Genomic DNA, 25,791 nt, shown 5'->3' with positions numbered 1-25,791 from the left:
AGATTTTTGAAGGTCTGCCTCTAAATGATAACTCCTTAATGAAGAAGTGAAAGACAAACAGAAGAATGAATGCAACTGAGTTTCTATTGTCTCCCTTTCTCTGAGAGAAACAGTAAACCATGAATTTCTTTAAATTACACAGTATCTTCAATCGATGTCACTGTAAATACTCTTTTAGCATTGCTCAAGTGAGATATAAGACTATGCATTGCCGTTCAAGATTAATAAATTAGATTTCTGGGAAATTGATGTTGTGATAGCACATCCTACACTTCTGAAACACAGTGATGACTAAAGTAAGATCTAATCAAGAAGCAAGAGTGTTTGTTAATGAATCTTACAGATACAAAGGGATTTAAAAAAATCCCCTAGAGTGTGGTTAAGATAAGATTTCCATTATATAGCTAACTACAATAAAATACCTAAGAAGTAAATGCCCAGGCATCAATGAAGATAAAACTTTAAGTATTTAATACTGGAAATTCATATACTGGACAGATAAATATTTCCTACTCAGACGCGCAGACAGAAGACAACAGCGGCCAAGAAGCTTGAGACATCACTGAACTCTTTGTCACTAGTCTCCTGGTGAATGGGCAAACAATCTTTAGATTCAGTGCCAGAGAAAGAAGGGTTGGAGAACACTTTCCATAAAATCTTCTAAGTCATACACTATCATTTACTGAATATAGTGTATATGCTTGCTAGTATGCTACACATTGTAAAGGTGAGGGAGAGATATAAAAACAGTGTAATAGTCTCTGCCCTCAAGGAGTGTATTTAGGGTCTTCTATGTCAACACATATTACATTTCTGGTGGCATTTATGCCATTCATTCTTGAGCTCTGTCTTCAGTTTCTAGGTTATTTGGTAACTTTTCCCAAATTTCTTGGTCATCTTCACGAAATTCTTGATGAAGGCTTCAACTATACCTTTGATCATCAGGATATCCTGAGAATCACCCTGCCTGGCCTCACCCACCTCAGGGTAAAAGAGGGTACAGGCACTTTCTTCAAAGCTCCTTCTTTTGGTGGCATCTGGAGCTGCAGAGGAGGCAGTGGGAGGTGGAATGGGGGTGAGATCCCCGGAGATCGTTATTGGCAGCTTTGTACAGCAATTCCTGAGAAACTGAAACAATTGAGAGAGAGATGGCTTAGCTTACTTAGCTCCTGAGCCATTTTTCATTTTGTGAAAGTAATGGAGGCCAGCAGCCTAATCTTAGGATTTAATAAGAGATTAGAATAAAACTGTATTCAGGAAGGTCCTCATTTTTAAAAGTCTGAATTTCCTTTTCATACAGAGCAGAGCTGTTCTTGACAATAATCCATATTTGAGGGGAATAAAGCTGTATCCCTGATCTCTAGGCATCAGTAATCATCAGTTCTAGACCTTTATTTTATTTGAAAACATTCCTTAAGCAGTAAGAGAATGAGGATACCTGAAAAAAATATTACCTAATGATGTAAAGCAACCAAGTTTAAGACTGAAAAGTGATGATATAAATGTATATGCAAGAGGTAGCAACCTATAAAAGATGTTCAAAAGCATGTTAAAACTGGCCTAATCATATGAAATCTACAATCATTATTTCCAATGTCACCAGTAAGTAGTGTTTTATAAGTGCCATTATGTAGTTGAATGGCTGGGGAACAGCAAGACGATACTGAAAGAGAACAAGCATGTCCATTTCAAATGAGACAATATTATCTGTTTCAAAACATAAAACAAAATGCAATGCAGAGCCGAGTGTAGTATAGTGTTAAATACATGGGCTATGAAATAAGGCATGGTGAGTTTGATTCCTAGCCCTGCTACAAACTAAATTGTAAAATGTAAGCTAGTAAATGTACTTGAGTGTTGGATTAATAAAGCACTCTAATGCACATTATACCCTATTAGGAAATGAAACTAATCTGAAATAACTAGCATTTCTCTTAAATGTAAAGAAAGATTAGAAAAGTAATATCTCCAATTAACAAGTATTAGTAAGATAGGTACCTCCAAGGCTAGTAGATAACTACATGGTTGGAAAAACCTCTATTGAAGTGAACCATCAATTCATTGATACTTCATCATAGCTTCTGCAGAGCTGAGATTTTCTGGATTACATCAATAAAACTTGATGTGCCCAAATAATGAGGCAGAACTTGAAGATGCCTGGCTTTCTATTCAGCTCTGTATCAGTGGGGAAAGTACAGTAATTTTGTTTTTCCTATTTGACTCTTTGGTTCTTCTAAATCATGGTTCATGCCTCAGGGGAGTTACTGCTTTGTTGCTCTCTCCATCATGGGACAAATGTTTTTCATGTCTCCATCAGAAATCATTTTAGATCTGCCTAGAGGGACATGTGAAGACTTTCCACTGCTCATAGTACAAGTTGGTATATATTCCAGTTCAAGAAAATCAGATACTTCCTCAAATAATACACAAGAAGAACACATATTATTTTCATTTTAGATACCAGAGTTCCCATCATTTCTCATTTCAGTAGAGTGTAAAGCCAAATAATTAAGTACTTAAGAAGTGAACAGAAAATATAAATGGTAATTCCTCAATTCACAAAATTATTGGGTAGAAACTCTACTGACGTAAAAGCTTCAGAAACAGGTTTAGAAATTCTACGTGTATAAATGAAGCAGAAATTATAGATTAAGCACAAAAGTAATACCTAAATAAAACTGGACTTCAACATAAATGTAAGTTGATTACTAAGGGAAAAAAAATTTACAGTTAGGAAAACAGATGCCTTCATGTGAAAAAAGGCAGACTACTAATTAAGGAGAAAAATAGAAAAAAGAGAATATCATAAATTGGGACAATAACAAGGGAATTAAGAATTAAAAATAAACTTGGAAATGTGAGAGAGCCCTGGAAACTGTTTTGATAGTATGCTCTCTGGATTTTATTTGGCCATTATTCGATGAGCTTTTAAAGATTAAGACAGGTTTTATGTCAAATTAGACAAAAAGGGATAAGATAGTGCTTTTATAGCAAAACCATAAGATGAAATCATAGCTAAGAATCCCAGAAAGTTGAGAAAAAAGAGAACATAATTGGATTTTAAAAGAAAAAGAAACTGGAAATCTTCAGATTATACACAACAAGTAGAAACCAAGCTGATGTTCTGAAATTGACCTGTCACAAGATCTTGATTGATGTTTACACAGAAGTCAATGAAAAAATCGACGATAAAAAAGGAATACTACATTTACAGATTGCCTGGGTGTAAGGACAGAGGTAAATGGGCAAAGATATCAGCACAAATAGAGAAAATTCCCACAGATAATAGTGTCTGTGGGGGTGAGTGGAGATATCAAAAAGAAAACACTAGAATAAAGATTCAAACTAACTACTTTACTGAAGCCAAGAGTATCCTAGACAACAGAACGTGAAATTCCTGAATGTAAATTAGTTAAAAAAAAAAACCCAGTGAATAAAACCAACAGGTGTTGGATAAGTCGTGTTTCTTTAGTCTGAATCCACTATTAAAACATTCATAACTTAAAATAGCATGAATTTTGGTCATCCACTATTGGGAGTTCAACACTCAAGACCCAAGTAATGAGGGAAATGGTTTGAATAAGCAGGTTCTTTGATGTTTCTAATGTTAGAAATACCTTTGGGTAAACCACAGCATAACAGTAAGTAAGCTAGATTTTGAAGGAAACTATGCAACAGTAAGTTCAAAGATAAGAAAAATTTATTGTAAAAATGCTCAAATTTCTAACATTTAAATCACTCCTTCACACCAAAACTAAAATAGTTGCAAAATTTTAATTGCTTTTCTTTTGTTATATACATATATACACATATGTATATGTGTGCATGTGTGTTTGTATATACATATATATATAAAATCAAGGCTATTGGCAATTTTTGTCAAACAGTGACTGAATCAAGATTGTTTATAATTTTTAAAAAACGATACCTTAGTAAAAGAATATGAACATAAAATACTAAACTAGTTGGAAACGTCTGATCAGGTTTTTTGGTTTCAAGTTCTGAATGCATTGCTATGTCTCACATTTCACAGTAGCCCTGGAAGCTTCTTTTGAATGAAGGGACAGCTGAGATAAGAGTTGGTTCCACAATAAAAACAGCTGTTTCCAATTGTGGGAAATACATTTACTGAAAGCAATACATTTTACCTGACTCACCAATTAAATGTACTGTGAGAATGATTCAGGGCTCGTGCTGGCGATTTTTTAAGCTAAAAAGTCTGTGTTTTTCTCCTTCTAACTAAACTTTTCTCATATGACCAAATCAGGTAATTCACTGAAATAATATTCTTTTGGAAATTCCCACAATCAATTTTCTGAATTCATCTCCTAATATTCACAAAATATTTATGGTGTTATTTTATACACCATGCTAAAGAAAGTGTTAGAAATCAGAAAATTTAGATCAATACTTACATTCTTCAATTAAAAATATTCAGTATACTTTGCTCCAACCATTAGCTTTTACAGTGAATATACTTTTTCTAACAAACAAACAAAAAAAGAACTAATTTATTCTTGGAAAACAAAAGTTATCAACACCTACAATAATTTCCTGCTGCCTGCTTTTCCTGTAATTTATAACCTGTAAATGCAAAATTACATGATACTGTTCACCCCATTTTTAAACCTGGTTGCAGGTTCTGGCAAATGTAGCCCACCATGAGTTGAAAATACTGAAGAACAGAAGGAAATATCTGACACCACAGGGCAGAAACTCTTTCTAACTAGACCTATTTCACATCTACCTAACACAGATAATTAATTAAATAGAATTAATTGTCAGGATTGGGTGAAACCAGAAACCTAGCCTCAATTATAAGCATGTAATTTCACTACAATTTCATTTGCAACAAGCTGATTTTAGACTGTTAGTACAATACATACCAGAAGAATATATAACTTAAAAAAAGCAAAACAGTAACCACCACATAAACATCATTTACACATTGATTATACCTATTATTCTTTTTAAAACTTTATAATATTTGGTTAGTCCCAAACTATTCAAGTGATTGTGAGTTTGAGTGCCCATCTATAAAATAAGCAAAAACTAAATGCCTTCCTCCAAACAACTTATGAAAGGCTATCATTCCTGCCTGTGACCCTGTTCTCATTTCACTAAATTTCTCTCAAACTGACATCAGCATAACATCAAATATGTCTGTTTTATTCGAATTAACACGTATGAAGTGATTCCCCACAATAACGCTGGTACCCATCTGGCCCCATACATAGTTATTACAGTATTATTGACTATATTCCCCATGGTATACTTTGTATCACCAAGACTATTTTGTAAATTCCAATTTGTACTTCTTAACAACTTCACCTTTTTCACCCAGTTCCTTAACTGACCCATCAAATGGCAACTATGACTTTCTTCTATCTATGACTTTGTTTCTGTTTTGGCTGTTCATTTGTTTAGATTCCAAGTAAGTGAAATCATATGGTATTTGTCTTTCTCTGACTTATTTCACTTACCATACTACCTCCTAAGTCCATCCATTTTGCTGTAAATAGTAAGATTTCATTGTTTTTTTGTAGCCAGTAATATTCAATTATATATACATATGTAACACATCTTCTTTATCCAACTGTCAGACTCAAAAAAACCCCAGAACTTACTGATAAACAAATTGTGTATTTATTCTCATGTTTAAACTTCAGTCACCTTCAAAGTACTCTCCATTTACTGCAATACTGAGACATTTTTTCAATGCCCAAGACAGTTTTGAACTCGTCAATTTTGATGCCTTTCAGTGCTTCTGCTGGTTTTGTTTGTTTGTTTCACCTGTTTCATATCAGCAAAACATTCCCCCCTGAAACATTTCATCCAGGGGAACAAAAATCCCTCAGGGCAAGATCAGGTGAATAGGGAGAATGACACACAGGGGTCTTCCCATTTTTGGTGTGGGTTAGGTGCACTCATAAATCACCCATCATGAAATGGGAAAAATGTGTTGAAAGAGTCTTCAAATAAAAATCCACTCAAGCCAAACACAGCCTCTAACAATGACACTAACTAATAGACTGACATAGATGGGATCCTAGAACACTCACCTAGCAAAATAAAATAAGCCTGTACTACAAGGGGTCCACACTCCAAAAGATAATTTCAGTTTTTTTAAGGGTCCTGCCTCATATATACAAATGTCCTTCTTTCTCTCTTATTACAGCTGTTGTTTTAAAGTCTATTTTAGGCACTCTCCCTCTTGGAAACATGCCTTTGCCTTTCTATCTCCAAAGCTCCAAAGCACCTTCTCCCCAGCTGGCTTACTTCTACTTCTGTAACCTCCTCAATAAACTTTCAAATTTTTTTTACAAATACTTTATTTGTTTTGGGTGAAGGGAAGAAACAGAGAGAAAAAAACATTGATGTGCAAAAGATACAATCAGTTGCCTCTTACATGCCCTCAACTGGGGACCTGACCTGTAACCCAGGCATGTGCCCTGACTGGGAATCCAACCAGTGACCTTTTGATTTGCAGGCCAGCAAGCAATCCACTGAACCACACCAGCCAAGGCAATTTTTCCTTTAATTTTTGGGGAAAAAAGTCTATTTTGTCTGATATGTGTTGCTTGTTATACCACCTTTATTTCATTTTCATTTTCATGAAATAGCTTTTTTCAGCCTTTTTTCAGTCTGTGTGTCTTTTGATTTGAAGCCTCTTGTAGACAGTATATGAATGGGTCTTGTTTTCTTTTCCATTCAGCCATCCTGTGTCTTTTGATTAGAGCATTTAGTGTATTTATATTTAATATAATTATAACCACATTTAACTTAGTTATTGACATTTTATTATTTATACTTTTTAATCTTTTTCTCAACTTCTTAGAGAAGTCCTTTTAAATTTCATGTAACACCAGTTGGGTGGCGATTAACTTCTTCAGCTTTTTCTTCATCCTCAAAAGCTCTTCATTCTCTCCTTGGATTATGATAGCCTTAAAAGGCAGCACAGCTGTCCCCAACCCTTTTGGCACCAGGGACTGGTTTCGGAAAAGACAAACTTTCCGCAGTCTGGGGCGGTGAGGAGAGACAGGAGGCAGACACACTCAGGTGGCAAGTTTTGCTTGCTTCCTCACTGCTTCATCCTGCTGTGTGGCCGAGGTCCTAACAAGCCACAGACCAGTACCGTCCGTGCCTCAGGAGTTGAGGAACCATGGAGTATCTTTGTTGTAGGTCATTGCTTTTCATCACTTTGAATATTTTGTGCCAATCCCTTAGAGTGTGCTAAGTTTTCAAGAGATCAACTGGCAGTCTTCTGGGAGATCCCCTGTATGTTACTCCCTGCTATTCTCCTACATTTCATGATGTGTCTTGGTGTGGGGCTCTTTGGGTTCATTTTTTTGGGTCTCTGCACTTTCTGGACTCACATATCTATTCTTTCATCATTAGGAAAGTTATCAGTCATTATTGCTTCAAATATATTCCCCATTTTTTGTTTTCTCCCTTCTCCTCCTGCCACAACTAGGACACAAATGTTGTCCCAGAGATCATCAAAACTATCCTCTTAAAAACAAAAAAAACCCCACAAAACTCACTTTCTTTTTGCTGTTCCGACTGGGTGTTTTTTTGCTACCTTGTAAAACAAATTGCTGATTCGATTGTTTATTACAATGTGTTTTTTATTCCATCTAATATATTGTTCATTTCTGACTGGTTCTTATGAATTCTCTTTGTGTGAGTTTTCACTGAGTTCATCTATTCTCCCTCTAAATTCATTGGCACTTGTTATAACCAGTGTTTTTAACTCTGCTTCCACTTTTTCGTTTATTCATTTTCTGGAGTTTTGTCCTATTCTTTTGTTTGGGACATGTTTGTCTGTCTCATTTTGACTGCCTGAGTTTCTATGTACTAGGTAGATGTACTACTACGCCTCTCAGTCTTGGCAGGATGGACTTATGTAATAGGTGTCCAGTGCAGCTCTGCGGCACAGAATCCCAGGTAAGTGAGCTGAGGGTTCCAAGCGCATTCCTTCTGTGGGTTTGTGTGCCCTCCTGTTATAGTTGAGCCTCGATTTCTTCTGGTACTCCAGTGGTGGAACTGACCCTCAAGGCTGACTGGCTATGAGGAATGTCCGTGACTAACTGAATGAGCTGTTGTTCAGGGGCTGACCCCATAGAGCAGGATTTACTTTAGTGGGGCTCTGGTTCCTGGTGAATCCAACCTCTGGGGGTGTCATTTGTGGAGGTACTTTCATCATCAGGTGCTGTCTGAAGCTGGTTATCAGGTGGTGTGTGGGTTCAGGGGTTCGGGTGCAGGCCCAGAGAAGCTACTGCTTATGTCTAACCCATGGCTACCTGGTATGAGCTACAAAGTGATCTGTGCTTGGTAGCTGCCTGTGCTGGGCTTAGTAGAGGCAACTCTGAGAGGATGGCTGCCAATAGTGACAAAGGCTACTTAGAAACATGTTCAGGGCATGCAGAAGTCAGCTGCAGTTTGTTTGGGGTTTGCAAATCTTTGGAAGATTTAGGACAGTCCATAGCGTGGGCTGAGGCTGGGAACTTGTGAAGAACAGCTTTTGTTAGAGGTTTGGGATGATGTGCAGGTAGCGGGGGTAGGGTTCAAAGAATCACCTGGTTGGGACAAATGGTGTTAACCACTCAGACATAATACCCACCTGCATGTCCTATCTGCGCAGGACAGGGCTCAAAAAAGGACCAATGGTGCAGCGAGGACTTTTGTCTGGGAGAGAGTTGCCCCTCTACCCCTGGCCCTAAAGCCAGACAATTCAGTTGCTCTCTGCAGGCTCCTGGAGCTTTTCAAGCTGCTGTCCCTTTCCTGGAACTTAGGGTGAATATGGATGCGTAAGTCTCTGCTCAGGCCTTTTCAGAGGATGACTGGGTCTACAACAGCCATCTTTCTCACACAGACGGAATCCCCGCTAATTTTCACAGCCAGATGTTATGGAGATTCCTCTTCTTTGTACTGAGTGCTCTGGTCTGGGGATCTTGGTATATAGGGCTAGGAATCTTCCCTGCTCAGGGAGGACTTCTGTAAATGAGATCTCTCTCCTGATTTTGAATCACTACATGTAGGGTGGGACTAGCCCATTTTGAGTTTCCTTTTTATTGTGGCTTACCAATCTTACTGTGGCTTCTTGTTTATAGTCTTACCTAGTCTTCATGTGGGTCTCAAAGTTGGTGGTTCAGCAATTTAGCTGCAATTTTGACGCAGTCAAGGGAGATGAGCATAGTGTTTAATTCTCCATCTTGATGAGAAGTCTCTGGTAGTCCAAGGCTTTAAAAAAACTAAACTGGTTTTGGAATATTTTAAATTCATAGAAATGTTGCAAAGACAATACAGATCAAAAATTATCTTCCTTCAACTAACTTCCCATAATTTTAACATCTTACATAATTAAGGTACACTCCTCAAAACTATGAAATTAGCATTGATATAATTTTTCCATTATTTCCTTTTCCTGTTCTAGTGTCCAATTTAGGATATCACATTGTGTTTAGCTGTCATGTCCTTTATGTTCTCTGATTTTTGCAAGTCTCTTAATCTTTCCTTGTTTATCCATGTCCTTGATACTTTTCAAGAGTACTGGTCATATATTTTGTACAATGTCCTTTTGTTTGTTTTCGTATAATTAGAATGGTGTTATTTTTAAATTATATTTTATTGATTATGCTATTGTAGTTACCCGAATTTTGCTCCCTCTGCCCACTCCATCCAGCACCCCCACTCCCTCAGGCAATCCCTCACCATTGTTTATGTCTATGGATCATGCGTATAGGATTTGTGGCTACTCCATTTCCTACACTGCACTTTACATCCCCATGGCTATTTGTAACAACCTAATTGTACTTCTCCATCCCCTTACTCATTTACCCATTCCCACACCCCTCCCCCATTTGGCAACCATCAACACACTCTCTGCATCCAAAATTCTGTGTTTCTTCTTGTTTGCTTAATTTGTTTTTAAGATTCAACTGTTGGCAGATTTGTATCTGCCATTTCATTGTTCACGGTTTTCTTAAATAAGTCCCTTTAACATTTCATATAATAGCAGCCTGGTGACAAATTCCTTGAGCTTTACCTTATGTGGAAAGCTCTTTATCTGCTCAATTCAAAATGATGTGTTTGCTGGGTAGAGCAATCTTGGCTGTAGGTCCTTAGTTTTCATGACATTGAATACTTCTTACCAATCCCTTCTAGCCTGCAAAGTTTCTTTTAACAAATCAGCTGACAGTCTTACGGGAACTCCCCTGTAGGTAACTAACTTCTTTTTCTCTTGGAGCATTTAAGATTCTCTATCTTTAACCTTTGGCATTTTAATTATGGAGTGTCCTGGAGTGGGGCTCTTTGCATCCATCTTGTTTGGGACTCTATGTGCTTCCCAGACTTGCATGTCTATTTCTTTTGGAAATTAGGTAAGTTTTCTTTCATTATTTTTTTCAAGTAGATTTCCAATTTCTTATCTTTCTCTGCTCCTTCTGGCACTCCATATGTTGCACCTCTTGAAGTTGTCCCAGAAGCTGCTTATACTAACCCCACCCCTTTTTTAAATTCTTTTTTTCTTCCTGTTTTGATTGGTTGTTGTTTGCTTCCTTATGTTCCAAATCACTGATTTGTTTCTGGGCTTCAAGCACGCTGTTTCCCTGTAAATTATTCATTTCAATTAGTGTATCCTTCATTTCTGACTGGACTTTTTTTAGGCTGTTGAGGTCCTGAGTTCCTTGTGCTCATTATAAAGTGTTTCGAACTCCACATCTGAAAGATTGCTTATCTCCCTTTTGTTTAGTTCTTCTTCTGGAGTTTTGACATGTTCTTTCATTTGGGCCATGTTTGTCTGCTCATTTTGGCAGCCTCCCTGTATTTGTGTCTATGTACTGACAGAAGTAAGAGCTGCTTTGACTCCTTGTCTTCGTAGCATGGCCTAATATATAGCAGGTGTCCTGTAGGGTCCAGTGACACAGCCTCCCCTATCACCCAAGCTGAGTACTCAAGGTGTACCCGTCATGTGGGCTGAGTACACTCTCCCCTAGTAGTTGAGCCTTGATTGTTGTTGGCAAATAAGTGGGAGGGATTTACCCACACCAGTCAGCTCCAAAGATTGGCTGTGACCACTTACGACCACTCTCCATGGAGGATCAGCTGTTCTGGGGCAAGGTGGTAGTGCTCTGACTTGGGATGTAGCTGTCCACTGGGTGTGCTGGTCCTGGGGATTCCCAGATGGTGTTGGCCAACATCACCCCCCACCTGGGTTTTCTCTGGGGCCACTGTGCCTTAGCTATAAAGAAATCTCAGGCAGCTACTACTTGTGCTGGGCTTGGAGATTCCTGGGCAAAGCCAAGGTATGAATCTAAGCTCCTGCTGCTAGTACCTAGCCTACAGCTCACTGAGGTCTATTGGCTCTTCTTGCTTGTCTGATAGGATATAGGAAGTTGTGAACTAAGAGCCAAGACCTGACATTAATATGGGTAAGTAGTTGGGTGGGCTCTCAAGTTGGGTGGAGTGGAGTCTCTGGGGATCCCCAAGGCAGATCAAATGGTGTTAGCCAGATTTATGGATTCTCAGACATAGCACCTTGCTTCACAGCTCTCTGTGGTGGGGAGGTTTAGAAAAGGGACAATGTCCTCTGCTTGCTTGGATACCAGACACTTGTTTCTCCCTGTATACCACTGGTTCCTTTCAAGCTGCTACCCGAGTACTATATCTCAGAGCAAGTGAGTCTACGTAGGTGAGTGCATATGTGGGTTCTTTAAGAGGAACTGCCTGGGGCTCCAGAATTTTCTTCCACCAACTCAATCCCCACTGGTTTTTGTAACCAGAAGTTGTGGGGACTTACCTTCCTGGCACTAGAACCCTGGGCTGGGGGCCTGGTATCCCTAACTCCCGAGGTATACTTCCTAAATTTTTTATCCACCACACATGGGTGAGGGACCAGCTCATTCCACATCTGCACAACCTCCGGTAGGAGGTCTGGCTAGATGTGGTTTCTTTAATTCTGTAGTTGTATTTTTTATGTGGTTATGGGAAGAGGCAAGCAGGGTCTGTCTACCCAGCCATCTTGACCGTATCTGTTTATTGGTTTGTTTGTTTTTTAAAGAATATCAGAGGCTTCAATATCCCTTCAAATTTGTTACATGAAAGGGAATATGTTTCCATTGTGATTTATGATAGCTGAAGTTCAACTTGTACTTAGTTAAGGTGCTGTCTGCTAGGCTTTTTTACTATAAAGTTACTAGTTTTTCCTTTCCATATTCTGTTCTTTGGAATTAGGTCACTAAATCCAGCCTATAATCAAGAAGGGAATTAAATTCCACTTCCTTGAAGAAAATATATTGCATATATTATAGGGAAGATTTATCCTGTTCCTCCATTTATTTAATCGCTTATTTACACTGGCATAGACTCATGAATACCTTATACTTTATGTTACAGTATGGTACTGTTATTTTGTTGCTTAAACTGCTCCTACTTTGGCCCTTGAGAGCTGTTTCAAGATAACAATGTCATGAACGCAATTGACAATTTTGTAACACATGGTATAGTAAGTAGTTTTTTAGACATTTTACCAGGATACCAATTAATGTATAATGAAGATATCTTCAAGTTATCTATGAAAAAAATATCAAGTGAAGACTTGGTGGGGTAGCTAATTTAGTTAGAGCATCATCCTGATACATCAAGGTTGCAGGTTCTTTGAAGACATTCTAAAATCTTTCCTGTTTTACTTCCCTTTCTGTAAATGTGCTTCTAAATGTGTCTTCTCTATCACTAAGTAAAAGTCTCTCTTAATATTTGGTTGGGACAATTTCCAAACACATGCACCTGATTTTTCTCTAATCCATGTATCATAATGCTATCAATAGAAGCTTAGCAAATAGTTCCTCTACTTTAAAACTCTTAATTTCCCACTGCCTATACGGTAAGCTCCAAACTTCTTGTTATCTCATATAAACAAGAAGCTTTATGATCTGCTTTTGCCCACCTTCACAGTCCCCTGTCCTGGGTCCCATATCAGATTATTTACAGTTTCCTAAGCATAGTATTAGATCCAGAGAAACTTATTTATAAATAATACTCTCCACATTCTATTCTCTGCATACTAAACTTAAAACATTTTCCTAGCTCCTTTTAAGTAAGTCTGTTTCTTTTGTGCTCCTCAAAACACATTGCGAATATCTCAAGTTTAGCAGATGTCAATAATTATTTGTATATATGTTTATGTTTTCTCTTGAACTATAAAGTCCCTAAGAGTGGGAATTACCTCTTATTCATGTATGTATTCCTGGCACCTGGCAAACAACAGACACAGAATAATTGCTGAAGGGACAACTACTATTATAATAGTTAAGATTAAAAAATCAAATACATGCACTGGCCAGTGTGGCCTAGTTGGTTGGAATGTCATCCTGTAGACTGAAAGGTCACAGGTTTGATTCCCAGTCAGGGCACATATCCAAGGTTGCAGGTTTGATCCTTATTCGGGGTGTACGTGAGAAGGCAACTAGTCAATGTTTCTCTCTCACACCGATGTTTGTCTCTCCCTTTCTTTCTAAGAGTAATGAAAAAATGTCCTTGGGTGATAATTTAAAAAAAAAAAAAAATCTGATACAGCCCAGACTGGTGTGTATCAGTGGGTGGGAGCATCACCTATAAACCAAAAGGCTGTAGGTTCAATTCCTGGTCAGGGAACATGCCTAGGTTATGAGTTTGGTGCCCAGTCCAAGCATGTACTAGAGGCCGCTAATTAATATATCTCTCTCACATTGATGTTTCTCTCTTCCCCTCTTCTTCCCTTCCCCTCTAAAGCTTTCCCTAAACAAGTTCTGACTTTCAAAGTGATCCGATTAGAAGATACTCCATGATGTATTTATTTAGTAGTTATTTCCCTTAACTAAAAATCTTTTTCTCAACTGGTTTTAAGCAGATAGGTAAGCCAGTTTTCATATGTACCTGAAAAAAATTCCTATTAGAAAATCAAGTAACACTTCTATCCATATATCAAGAGTAATTGTGAAAAGGAGAGATTCTAAAATACACACTAATTAACAGAAAATTTTCAACTTGCAAAACAATAAATACATGGGTGGGCAAAAGTAGGTTTATAATTGTTCATATGGAAAACAACACAATAATTAATAAATAAGAGTAAGCTGTTTTGTGTACTGACAACTGTAGACCCAGTTTTGCTCAGCCCCATGTATCTGTTCTTTGTCTCTGATTCCTGCCATAGAGTTTCAAAAACCCTTGGAATTCCCTGATAGGAGTTTTCTTTTACACCAAAGAGGTAACTTAAGGTGGACCCTGAGAGAGTATCAGTTTAAGGTTGGCCACTAGAAAGACCAACCACATGACTAAAGGGTTGAAACTTTGGACCAGCCCAATCTACAGTGAACAGAAAGCTAGAAATTGAATTCAAGTACCTGGCCAATGACTTAATCAATTATGACTATATAATGAAGCCCCAATCAAAACTTTGGACACAATGGCCTAGTGGAGTTTCTTGGTTGTTGAATATAATGATGCCCTGGGAGAGCAATATACCCAGATCCAAAGAGATAGTATGGAAGCTCTGTATCCCTCTTTGTGCCCAGACAAAATCCCATGCAGCTCTTCATTTCCTGACCTGTATCCTTTATAGTGAAAATGTAATTGCATGTGGTTTCAGTAAATTCTGTGAGCAGTTCAACCAAATTATCCAAGTTGAATGATTGTGGGAAGCTCCAAATCTGTAGCAGATTGGGCAGTGTGGGTGAATGGGGACAATGAAATTTGCAGCTGGCATCTTTAATGAAGGCAGTAATCAAAGGACTTTGCTCTTAACTTGTGGGGTCTTCCCTAACTGCAGGTAGTTAGTATCAGAACTGAAATGAATTGTAAGACAACCAGTCTCTGGTGACAGAGAATTGGTGCCAGAACAGTGACTTTAAACAGGTCTCAATGTTTTTCTATGTTATATTTTTAAAGGGAAGGAAAAAAAGGACAAGTTCTTTTTCTTCAGGCAGATATTTTTGCATGAAATAAATTTCCCTGCTATCTCATTACCCAAAGACCATGAAATCCAGGCTCACATTCATCCTTACCTCAACTCCTTGTACTGGCCTTCTGGGTGCTTTTAATGTCCATGTAGACAATACATTTGACAACCTAACCTGTCATCATACCTCACTCTCATCTCAATTTTTCCAACTCCTAAAAGCTCCTTCTTACAATTCTTAAATTAGGGGCTGCAAATACAAATATTTCTTGGTGCTGAATATACTACTTAAATAACTGAAATGGACCATACATAACACACAACAGGAAACTGTGAGGACTAAGGCAAACTGTAAAATGCATGCCTCAACTAAAGGGGGTGGTGGAAGGGAGGCTGCTACTGTAAGATCCAGCCATTAATGGCATCAAAAAAAAATGTAGATTGTTGTCAGTTATTCTGATTTTTTCAAAAGAAGCAGAATTCTGAAGTTCTATGTGAAATCTCCAGATTTTTAAATTTCAGCAACTTTAAAAAAATTTGTAGAGATCATCACAAAAGGTCACAATAAACCAAAAGCTGGTGATTTTTAACCACTATTTAAAGTACTGCAGTTCCTCAGAGCTGTCCAAGGTTCTCTTCTTACTCTAAGATTCTCTTTGTAGGGAAATATGTTCATTCTTATGATGATCAATTGATAATCAAACTATTCAAAATATGTACACTCTGGTTTTTGTAGTGTTTCTATAAGTGAAATTGCTCATATATAACTGATAAACAGAAGAATACCAGGATAATATGGAAGTACTGTGAATTCATACATGGTTTTTCAAAGTACATTAATGTTTTGAAGCACCAAGTTAGCAGCTGAACAAAAAGTACACTAACCGAAACTAAATGCAGTGAACCATTGAGCAATGCAATTTTGTTCGGAATGGCGATTTATCCCACATTCTTCCTTTTGGCTCCAACTGGTCACAGACTTTCCTGCAAGCACTTATTGTTTAGTTTAACCCAATCTTCATACAAAAGAAACAAACCAAAAAACCAGAACTAGCTATATATGGCAACACTTTATTTATCTGCTAATTACCTACTTTCATGTCTACAACTGAGCAGCTTCAACCCTTTAGATGCCCTCTGTCAAGTTACTTTATTTTCCTACAAAGTCCTCTGTTTGCCCTGGCTGGTGTGGCTCAGTGAAATGAGTGCCAAGAGCCTGTACACCAAAAGGTCACCAGTTCAATTCTCAGTCATGGCACATGTCTGGGTTGTGGGCCAGGTCCCCAGTTGGGGATGTGCCAGAGGGGCAATGAATCGATGTATCTCTCACACATTGATGTTTCCCTCCCTCTCTCTAAAAATTAATGTCTTTAGAAAATAAGGCCTCTGTTTACTTTAGCACTTTCTTGTTCATTAAACAATTTAAACATGTCTTTTTAACTATTGCTGGTAATTTTTGGAATTACTATTTTCCTTACTTATCTAGTTACAAAATTACATAGGTTTTGAGAATCTGCTCCTAACTCTTTAGCAAAAGCCATTTAATTTTAGTGAATGATTTTGCCAAATGAGTTTTTCAAACTTAAGTGAAATGCCCGTATCTCCAGCTTGAACATTTTTACTGAGCTCCACAACTAAATATCCAACTGCCTGTTCAACAGCTCCACTTCGATGTTCTAAAGGCATCTCAAAGTTTATACATACTACAAAGCATACTTGTGCTCTCCCTAAATCTGCTCTTCCTGTCTTCTCTATATTAGGTCACAGCACCACAATCATATGTTCACATAGAAGTCTGACAACACCCCCATCTAAGTAATATCTCATCTAGATTACTATTCTGCTATTGCCAACTAACAGGTTTCCTTATAACTATTTTTGTCCTCTCATACTTGAGCTAGAATGATCTTTTAAAAATGCGTATCTAAATTAAATAGTCTGTCTTTTGCTTTTAGTATAAAATCCAAACTCTTGTAACGCATGGTCTGGCTTCTTTCTGTCACCACAACTCTCTTACCACCTTCTCTTTTGTAGTCCTCCTTCTACCACAATGATCCTCTTCCCCCACACTAGTTTTTAAAAAATGACTAAGCTCCTTCCCAGTTCAAGATCTTCAAAAGTATTCTTCACTAAGGCTGAGCAGCTACTAGCTTCTCATTTGTCAAGTTTCAACTTTTTATCCTCAAGACATAGCTAATAATTCTTATCTAAATAGGTACCCCCTTTCTCCTAATTATTTACCCTAACAATGTTATATTAACTTGACAGTATTTTTCTCAATTATGCCATTATTTATGTGCTTACCACTACATTGTTTATCCTTTTTCACTAAGCAAAAAGTTAGTGAGGCCAAATATGTCTTTACTCTCTACTATATGCCAGTGGCTAGAACAGTGCTAGAGGATTTAAATTTAATAAATAAATGAATTAGTAGAACTCTATTTACCTAGCTAGCTAACTGCTGCTGATACTTCAGGTAGCAGTTTAGGGTCCCTTTTTCTTTTCTTTTTTTTTTGGGCGGGGGGAGAGAAATATCAATGTGTGAGAGATACATCTATCCCCTGCCTCTCAAATGCCCCCACTGGGTACTTGGTGTGCAACCCAATCATATGACCTGACCAGGAATGGAACTGGCAGCCTTTTGGTTCACAAGCCAGCACTCAATCCACTGAGCCAAGCTAGCCAGGGCAGGATCCCTTTTTCAGGGAAGCATCGCTGGGTTAAACCCCCATTTCATGCTGTCACAGAACCCTATAATCTTAATCTTCATATTAAGATTTATGTATGCACGCACACACACAAGGTCTGTCCACAAAGCATTTTTTCATGTAATATAAAAAAGAGACATTTATTGAAGAAGGTACAAGAAACAGTGTACATAGTACAATGAGGCCTCAGTTCCCTTCAAAGTTCAACACATCGCCTTCTTCAGGTGTGAAGCACCAGGTGACAACTGGGCCTTTGTTTCTGGATCATAGCTGTAGACCCAGGATTCATCTCTAGTTATGACCTTCTTGAGGAAATCTGGTTCACTGGTAGTGGTTTGAATCAAATCATTAGCAACTACAGCATGACGTTCCTTGTGCTAGGTAGCAGAAGCCATGGAACTAATTTTGCCACAACACATTTCGTGCTAAGATCCTGGGTCAAAATCTCAGATACAGTAGTTTTTGGAATCCCCTATCCAGCTTCTAGTTCTTGCACTATCAGTCACCAATCTTTGTTGACTGCAACTCATACATATTCAATATTCTCTCAGGCGTTCTGCCTATTGCAGGCATTCCAGAATGTGGATCACTTTCAACAGATTCTCAACCACTTTGAAGCATTTGTGCTACACTTTTATTTGTGCTGCACTCATTGCATTGTCCCTGAAAGCCTTCTGAATCATCCAAATAGATTCTGTGGAGGAATGTTCAAGCTTAATGCAAACACTGATGCAGATTCATAGCTCTACTTGCTCATTTTGAACGCAATCGCCACAAAGTACCCATGATCACTCAACTCTGTCTATTGCCCCCACTGACTAATAGTACAGTGAGGTCATTATTAATGCATGCTCATTCCTGTCCAATCTCCTTGGATACAAGGTTACATCGTTGCTGCACAAACATTTTTGATATATTAACAGTGGCTGTACTTTGGACAGACCTCATGTATGTATGTATACACACACACACATACACACACACACATCCTTATATCAATTTTAATGACCTCAATTTAATAAGTAATTTTATCAATTTAATAAGTAATTTTTTAAATTCTTCATCTCTTCTACTGTAAGTTCAATGCGAACAATGAACCTATTATAACAAGGACTCACAAAGTAGAATACCTGGAAGAAAGTAAATATTCAAAAACTGTTGGTTAAGCATTTATCAAAAATTTGTTGAGGTGGTTACTAGACTTATCATGGTGATCACTTTGTAAGGTATATAATGTTGAATCACTACATATTGTATACCTGAAACTAATTAAATAATGTGTGCCAACTAATTAAAATATATATTTAAAAAATAAAATCTCAAAAAATCTAGAGAGTGAATTACATCCAATTTTTTTCAAGAGTATACAATTAAATACTTTACTGAAAGGTCTTAGATTGCTTTTCTATCATCAATCAAACTTTAAATGTAAAAAAATTGTTTTGTTAAATGAATCCAAGAAGTTTAAGATTTTTTTCTCTTTATTACAGTGTTAAAAACTAAAGAATGCTCAGCTTTTCCACCAATGCAGCTTTTTATTTTTCAAAAGTTCATAAATAATGAAAACCAGTAACAAAACCTTGTTTTTGAGGGCCTTATTTCCTGAAACGCACAAGTTTTTAATCTTTTGGGTGAATAATACCAATTAACATCTGTGTGCTTACTATGTGCAAAGCACACTGATAATCACTATAATATCACATACTTCTCATAATAACCCTAACTCCATCTTATAGGAAGTTATATTGAGGCTTAAAGAGTTTACTTGAAGAATTTGATAAAATATATGAACTTTCCCCTGAAAAATACACACAAGTATACAGACACACAATTTTACTTACAACATCCGAGATTTTATGGACTTCCTAAAGTTATTTACAAACCCATAGGGTTGAGACTGTTAAATAAAAAATTCCTTACTTAGAGATATTGTCAATATCAGTGATTTTCAACTGGTGTACCTATTGCAAGAATTTTTAAAACATGCAATACCAACTAGACAGGGACATTACCTTCTTTTATCTTAGACTGTCAAATAAAAAATTGACAACAGCCAGCACAATAGCCATCCAAAATGAAGAAATAAAAATTATACCTATTTTTTTACAAAAAAAATATAATTTCAGTAATTAGTTTATGTGTGCCAAGAGATGAAAAAGGTTGAAAATCTCTGTCCTACATAAATGAGCAATGGTTCTTTCTTAATTTTTATTTTCAACCCTTAAAAGACACTTTCTAGACATTACAAATAAATTATCTAAATTTCTTTCATTCCACTTTGTATCCAGTAAAGCAGCTTTTATAAAGATACTTAAAGGTACTCTACAAAATATTTAGTTAAATTTTATAAAGCTGATAATTTGAATGCTTAGATTTTTATTATGAGACAAATGGGATTAAGATCATACTCTTCCTATAGCATAGAAGCATTTATAATTATTGGATTAGTGCATACAAAAGACCCAGCATAGATACTAAAAGATATCCGTGGGCCATTTCTCACTAAAGAAACTGTGTAATAATAGTCTACTTGCATAAGAAAGATAAATCATTTTTCTTGGTTTCCAAAAGATGATTGTTACTTATTTTGATAGTGTTCTCTTCTCAAAACCCAAAATTAATGCAAAGATATGACTTATCTTGCTTCTCATATCTACTGAAAGTGAGAACTTTGAAGACAGCATTTCAAAATGTTTATAGAAACAAAACCCAAAGATATATTAAAAGTTCATGTACACTGGCTGGGTAGCTCAGGTAGTTAGAGCACCATCCCAATATACCAAGGTTGAGGGTTTGATCTCCAGTCAGGGCACAAAAAAAGAAGCAACCCAATAAATGCATGGATGGGTGGAACAACAAAATCAATGTTTCTTTCTTTAATACATCTAATCGATGTATTAAAAAAAATTTTTTTAAGTTCAAAAAGACGTATCAGGCCAACCAGTGGGCAAAATAATGTTTCTCTAACACATGCAAGTAAAAGGCAACAAAATGACCCACTTACCAGACAAGGTCTGTAACGCCCTTTCATTGGAAGGCAGTAGCTCCTTTCTGTGAGGCCGATTTAGTGAAGTGTCCTGTGTAGAAAACAGTCCAGGGCTGTCAGTTAATTTCTTCCGGCCACTGGAGTTAGGGTTTGAAACTCTGCAGCTGCCTATTGCACTTGTGAAAAGGTTTGTATGTTCATCACTGCTGGCCGGATCAGAGCTGGGAGTGAATCCTCCAAGGGATAAACTTGGAGAAGTTTCCGAACAGTCAATCTGTAAAGGTGTCTGCAATCCCAAGGCCAATGAACTCGATTCTGAAGGCTCTCTGTGGATCCACTGTTCTTCTCTGTTTATTAAGCTTTTTGAAGGAGAAAGATGAGGGCAGGACATATGACACCGGTGCTTTTCCTTATGTTTATACCGTTCTCCAACAGTATCCTTCCCAAATCGATAGCGCTTCAAAGTCTCCAAAACTGATCTGGAAGAGCCAGTGTCCATGGAAACCTGGGGTTGCTCAGAAGAACGGTGTTCTCTATGTTTGTGACGGTGTCTGTGTTTGTGCTCAACCATCCAACCATAGGCCATTTCAGGGGGAACACTAGGGTATGTACTCATGGAAAGGAGGGGAGTCCTGCTGGTTGTAAGAAAGGCCTCCTGTCTAAGGAGCTTATGTTTTTTCTTATGGTATTTGGTAGGATTGAGAAGTAAATGACCAGCATGCATATAGGAAGGAGGTGGAAGTGGAGTAGTGAAAGAAGGAGATGGAGGAGGTGGATAAAGAGTAGGGGGATACCTTCCATAATAACCCAATCCTATCGGAGCAGCTGTAAGGGGTGAGGGAGAATAAGGCATGCCATAAGAGGGATAGAATCCAGTACTAGAAAGAGGAAAACTAAGGCTATGCATAAAGGGCATTTCAGCCATTGCCTCCCTCATCTTAGGGGGTCTTCCTCTTTTTTTTTTTAAGTCAGGCTTTCTAATGTAGTGCAAAGGGTCTAAGGGGAAAGAAGGATGTGTATAGAAACTATTAAAGTTGATTCGAAAAATAGTTGGAAGGAGGTCTCGAGGGATAAAATGATGACTTCGATGGGTAATTCGAATTTCACTTAGACGACTTATTAATTCCTCCAGATCTGCAATAAAGTCTGGATCCTGTCTATTACGGAGTTGGGGATATTTCTTTTTCCGTTTTCGTTTCTGCCTTTTCATCTTGTCATAGCCGAGGTAATCATGATTCCTGCGCTTACATTTATGCTTATGTTTTTCTTTAAGACTGCTTAGAACTGTAGAGGTTTCAGGGGAAATCAGAGAAACATGCTCAAAGGAATGCCTCCTCTTTTTTTGCCCACAAAATTTCTCTGCCCTATCTGATGTGCTGTTATTATCGGTTCCAATTCCACTATCACTGGGAATGGTCTCATCACTATGAGACTCACTGATGGGAGAAGGAGTAGCTTCTTTCAGAGATGTGAGTTCACTCAAATGTGAAGGAGAATTTGGCAACAAAGTAGGAGGAGATAATCGCCTCCTCCCCTTTGAGGCCTTCTTCATTGCAAGAGTCTGAATCATACTGCCCTGTCTGGAGTGTAAATGCAAATATGGCACTGAACTGGGTTCAACAAAGCCTGCATCACTACTTACAGGGCTCTGACCTCCACTAGTCCCAGAAGACTGAGAGCAAATAGGTGATGGAAGAATCTCAGAACTACTAGCAGATGAAGGCAGCAAAGGGGGAAGGATCTGTCCTAATGCTGACCCTGCTGCCTGCTGAGCTGTTTGCTCAAGAACAGCAAGGCTGGTAGGGCTACCGGAAAGAATGCCATTTAAGACAGTTTTTGGTTTTCGACCCCTCCTTTTTCCTATGTAAATGGTTCCTTTCTTACTGACGTTTATCTGTTGTCCCAATTTAGAGCCAAATGTGGCAGCAAGATTTGACACTGTATTATGGAGTTTGGATTGCACTTTCCCTTTATTACTTGATTCTACAGAGCTCGAAAGAATCTGATTCAACAGTTTCTTTCTCTTTAAAGTCTTCATTTTATTTATTTTGCGGATAATGGTTTTCATCAACTGTCCATTGTTTCTCTTGATAATTTTTTTATCTGGATCCATCTCAAGGTCACTCATACTACAGACAGCTGGCCTATGACTGTCATCTAGCTCATCTGGATCCTGAAGTTGATCCTCACTCTCAAAAAAATCACTACTACTTCTGTGGTTGTCACTTTCAGACTCTAGCTTGCTTGGACTTTCGGTGGCAACAAATGGAGCCACTGATAGTACAGGTGGCTTCATCTTGACTGGTGACCTCATTTGCCTCTTAGGTCTGCCTCTCTTTTTTGGAAAAGGAGACACAGACAGACTTTGTTTGAAGGAAGGAATTTCGATTTCTGGTTGCAAAATTGGGGGTTCTTGTTCTTCCTTAGACTGCAAAGAAAAAACTTTAGAGGCAGGGATTTTTAAAGTCCTCTTAGGTGGACCTTCCAGTTGAGGCATCTCTTTAGATTTAGGTCTTCCTCTTTTGGGCTTATAAATATCAGACAAAAGGTCACTAGAGACACACATACTAGAGGATAGTTTGTGAGTAGCAAAAGACTTATGAGATGGTTTTTCACTGTCAGTTAAGAGAGCAAGAGATGGAGTTGTAGATTTGCTCAGCTTTGGCAAATGGCGTTTAAGAAAGTCATGACCTACAAATGAAGATGGTCCAATGTTTTTCATAAACTTGGCTGGCTCAGAATTACTATGTGATAATGAGCTACATGAAACATTTTTAAACAGCTCTGATCTTTCTATTTCTAGTCCTTTTGGAGATCGGCATGTGCTTCTTGCCACCACTTTAGTCCACCGAGGTTTTCTTCCTTTCCTTTTTTTTAATGGTTTGGACTGCAAACTATTGCTTAGACTCTCAGCAACTTGGCAGTGTTTGTCAGAGGCAGTTATCGCACCAAGTTTTAGAAAGGGCTTGTTACTAAATAAACTAGTGAAGTTAACAACTGAAGGGGTAATTGTATGTACACTGGATTCAGAAGTCAAACTTGGCTTTTTTCCCAGAGAAGAGCTTATTCTTGTAATATCTATATGTGTAGCTTTTGAATCACTTAGCTCTTTATCAATCCCTTTACATTCAATATTCATGATATGACCCACAGGCCTATGTCCAATGTTCAAGTGGGTACTTTCAGAAGTAAATTGGTTCTTTCCACCAGATTCAGAAATTTCTTCCCTTAGTTCTGTAGTAGGACTTAAAAGTAATGAATTAGGAGCCAACTGTGGAGAAGTCTCAGGGGGACTTTTGGTTAAAGGATTAACAGATACAGTAGGTGATGGGGAAGGGAGAGTGCTTTCTCCTACTGCACTAAAAGGGGATTTAGCTATAGATGCATCAGAAGCAGTTCCCATTTGAAAGTCTGGAGAAGTGCAATATACAGGAGGTTGCTTTTCATGCTTTGAGGTTTCATATGACCCCCTTTCACTGGATGAGAAACTATCTTGCTGAATGCCTGTTCCTTCATTAAACATTTCTTTCTCCAAATGAATGATTTCTTTTCGAACTGAGAACTTTTCCAATATGCTTTCTTTACTCTGTCGTACGACATTCTTCTCAAAAGTTTTGCTGGTGGCACTGTCTTTCAGGGATTCAGAAAGTTCCTGACTTTCATGACTACTGACATTTGTACAAGAAGCTTTAAGTGATTCCTGAGTGGAGAGCAGTGCTTCCGCTTTAAGGTTTAGGGCATCTTTACTGACCAGTCCTGCCACAGGACAACTCACTAGTTTCTTTCCAATGTCCTTATTAATTAATCCCATTGTTGAATTTGCTACAATCTTCTTTGCACAGTCCTTGGCCACGAGGCCAACAGTAGAACCCAGTTTCTTTCCCAAGTCTTTATTAACCAGTCCAACCACAGTGCCAAATCCTAACTTCTTTCCAGATTCCTTATTCACTAAACCTGGAACAATACCAATTCCTAGCTTCTTTCCTGAATCTTTGCTCACCAGTCCTACTGTAGTGATAGTCCCTGGCTTTTTGCCTAAGTCTTTATTAATGAATACCGCTGTAGTGCCAGTTCCTAGTTTTTTCACAGAGTCCTTACTGACCAACCCTACTGTTGCACTGAACACTGGCTTTTTCCCAGGATCTTTAGTTATCAATCCAACTTCTGTGCTAATAGCTGGTTTTTTAATTAAGTCCTTATGTATTATTCCAGCTAGAGAGCCAACACCTGCTTTCCTGATCAAATCCTTGCTAACCAATCCTGAAGGAGAAGAGACAGTACCTAACTTCTTCAGTTTTGTCTTGGAAGACTTGGAGGGAGGACAAGTTGCAATAAGCTGTGCCAACTTTTCTGTTACACTTGTTCCTCCATTGAGTAATGTCCTGTCCTTTAAATCAGGATCCTGGCTACCAACAAGAGTAGACGATGTTGCGTTAATGTAATTTGACATTTCTGGGTGTACTGGAGAAAGCTTCTTAGACAAAGGATTGTTTTCTCCCTGTGAATGAAGATGGATGTTTTCTTCAGATTGGCATTGAATGGCTGCAATATCACCTGCTTTCTTGTACAACTTTGAAGGGTCCTAAAATTTAAACAAGAAAAAGGTTTTAGAGAGGGTAAACCTTATACCACTTCGATTTAGTATTACAGTCAAACAAACCTATGGATCACATGTCAGATACAAGATAAGCAATAGTCCTTAAAAAAAAAAATCTAACCGAACTAAAATAACTGAATCCTAAATCTAACTGAATCCTAAAATTCATGTGGAATTATTAAAGACTGTGAGTAGCCAATGAGCTCTTGAGAAAAAAAGAACAAAGTTGAAGATACCGCATTCCTGGATTTCAAAGTATATTACACTGTTATTACAATAATCAAAAAGTAGGGTACTTGCACAAAAACAGACACATAATTCAATGAAACGAAATATACAACCCAGAAACAAACCCACATGAACACGGTCAATTAATTTACAACAAAGGCAAGGGTACACAATGGAGAAATAACAGTATCCTCAACAAGTCATGTTGGACAGATACATGGGAAAAAATGAATAGATGATAGTGTAACTTTATAAAATGCTTTAGGCTTGAAAATACTAAATTTCCCTTTTGTACTCCTATAGAAATTCCTTGGTTATTTTATTTATAGCAACA

At 37.8% G+C, this 25,791-nt stretch overlaps 1 protein-coding gene across 4 annotated transcripts in view; it reads right to left on the bottom strand.

The window, feature by feature from the left end:
- ASH1L (ASH1 like histone lysine methyltransferase) overlaps positions 1 to 25,791 on the bottom strand; it is a 188,771-nt gene that overhangs the window by 128,977 nt on the left and 34,003 nt on the right. For all 4 annotated transcript variants that reach the window (XM_053666283.1, XM_037132526.2, XM_053666284.1 and 1 more), the window contains exon 2: positions 20,651 to 25,214. In XM_053666283.1, coding sequence (XP_053522258.1) covers positions 20,651 to 25,214 — 4,564 coding nt within the window. The remainder of the gene's footprint in view (positions 1 to 20,650; positions 25,215 to 25,791) is intronic.

The sequence above is a fragment of the Artibeus jamaicensis genome, unplaced genomic scaffold, assembly GCF_021234435.1.
Source record: "Artibeus jamaicensis isolate MK-2021 breed Jamaican fruit bat unplaced genomic scaffold, CSHL_Jam_final contig_447, whole genome shotgun sequence".
Classification (NCBI taxonomy): Eukaryota; Metazoa; Chordata; class Mammalia; order Chiroptera; family Phyllostomidae; genus Artibeus; species Artibeus jamaicensis.
Note: the sequence above shows the minus strand (reverse complement) of the source record. Positions and strands in the feature narration are given on the sequence as shown.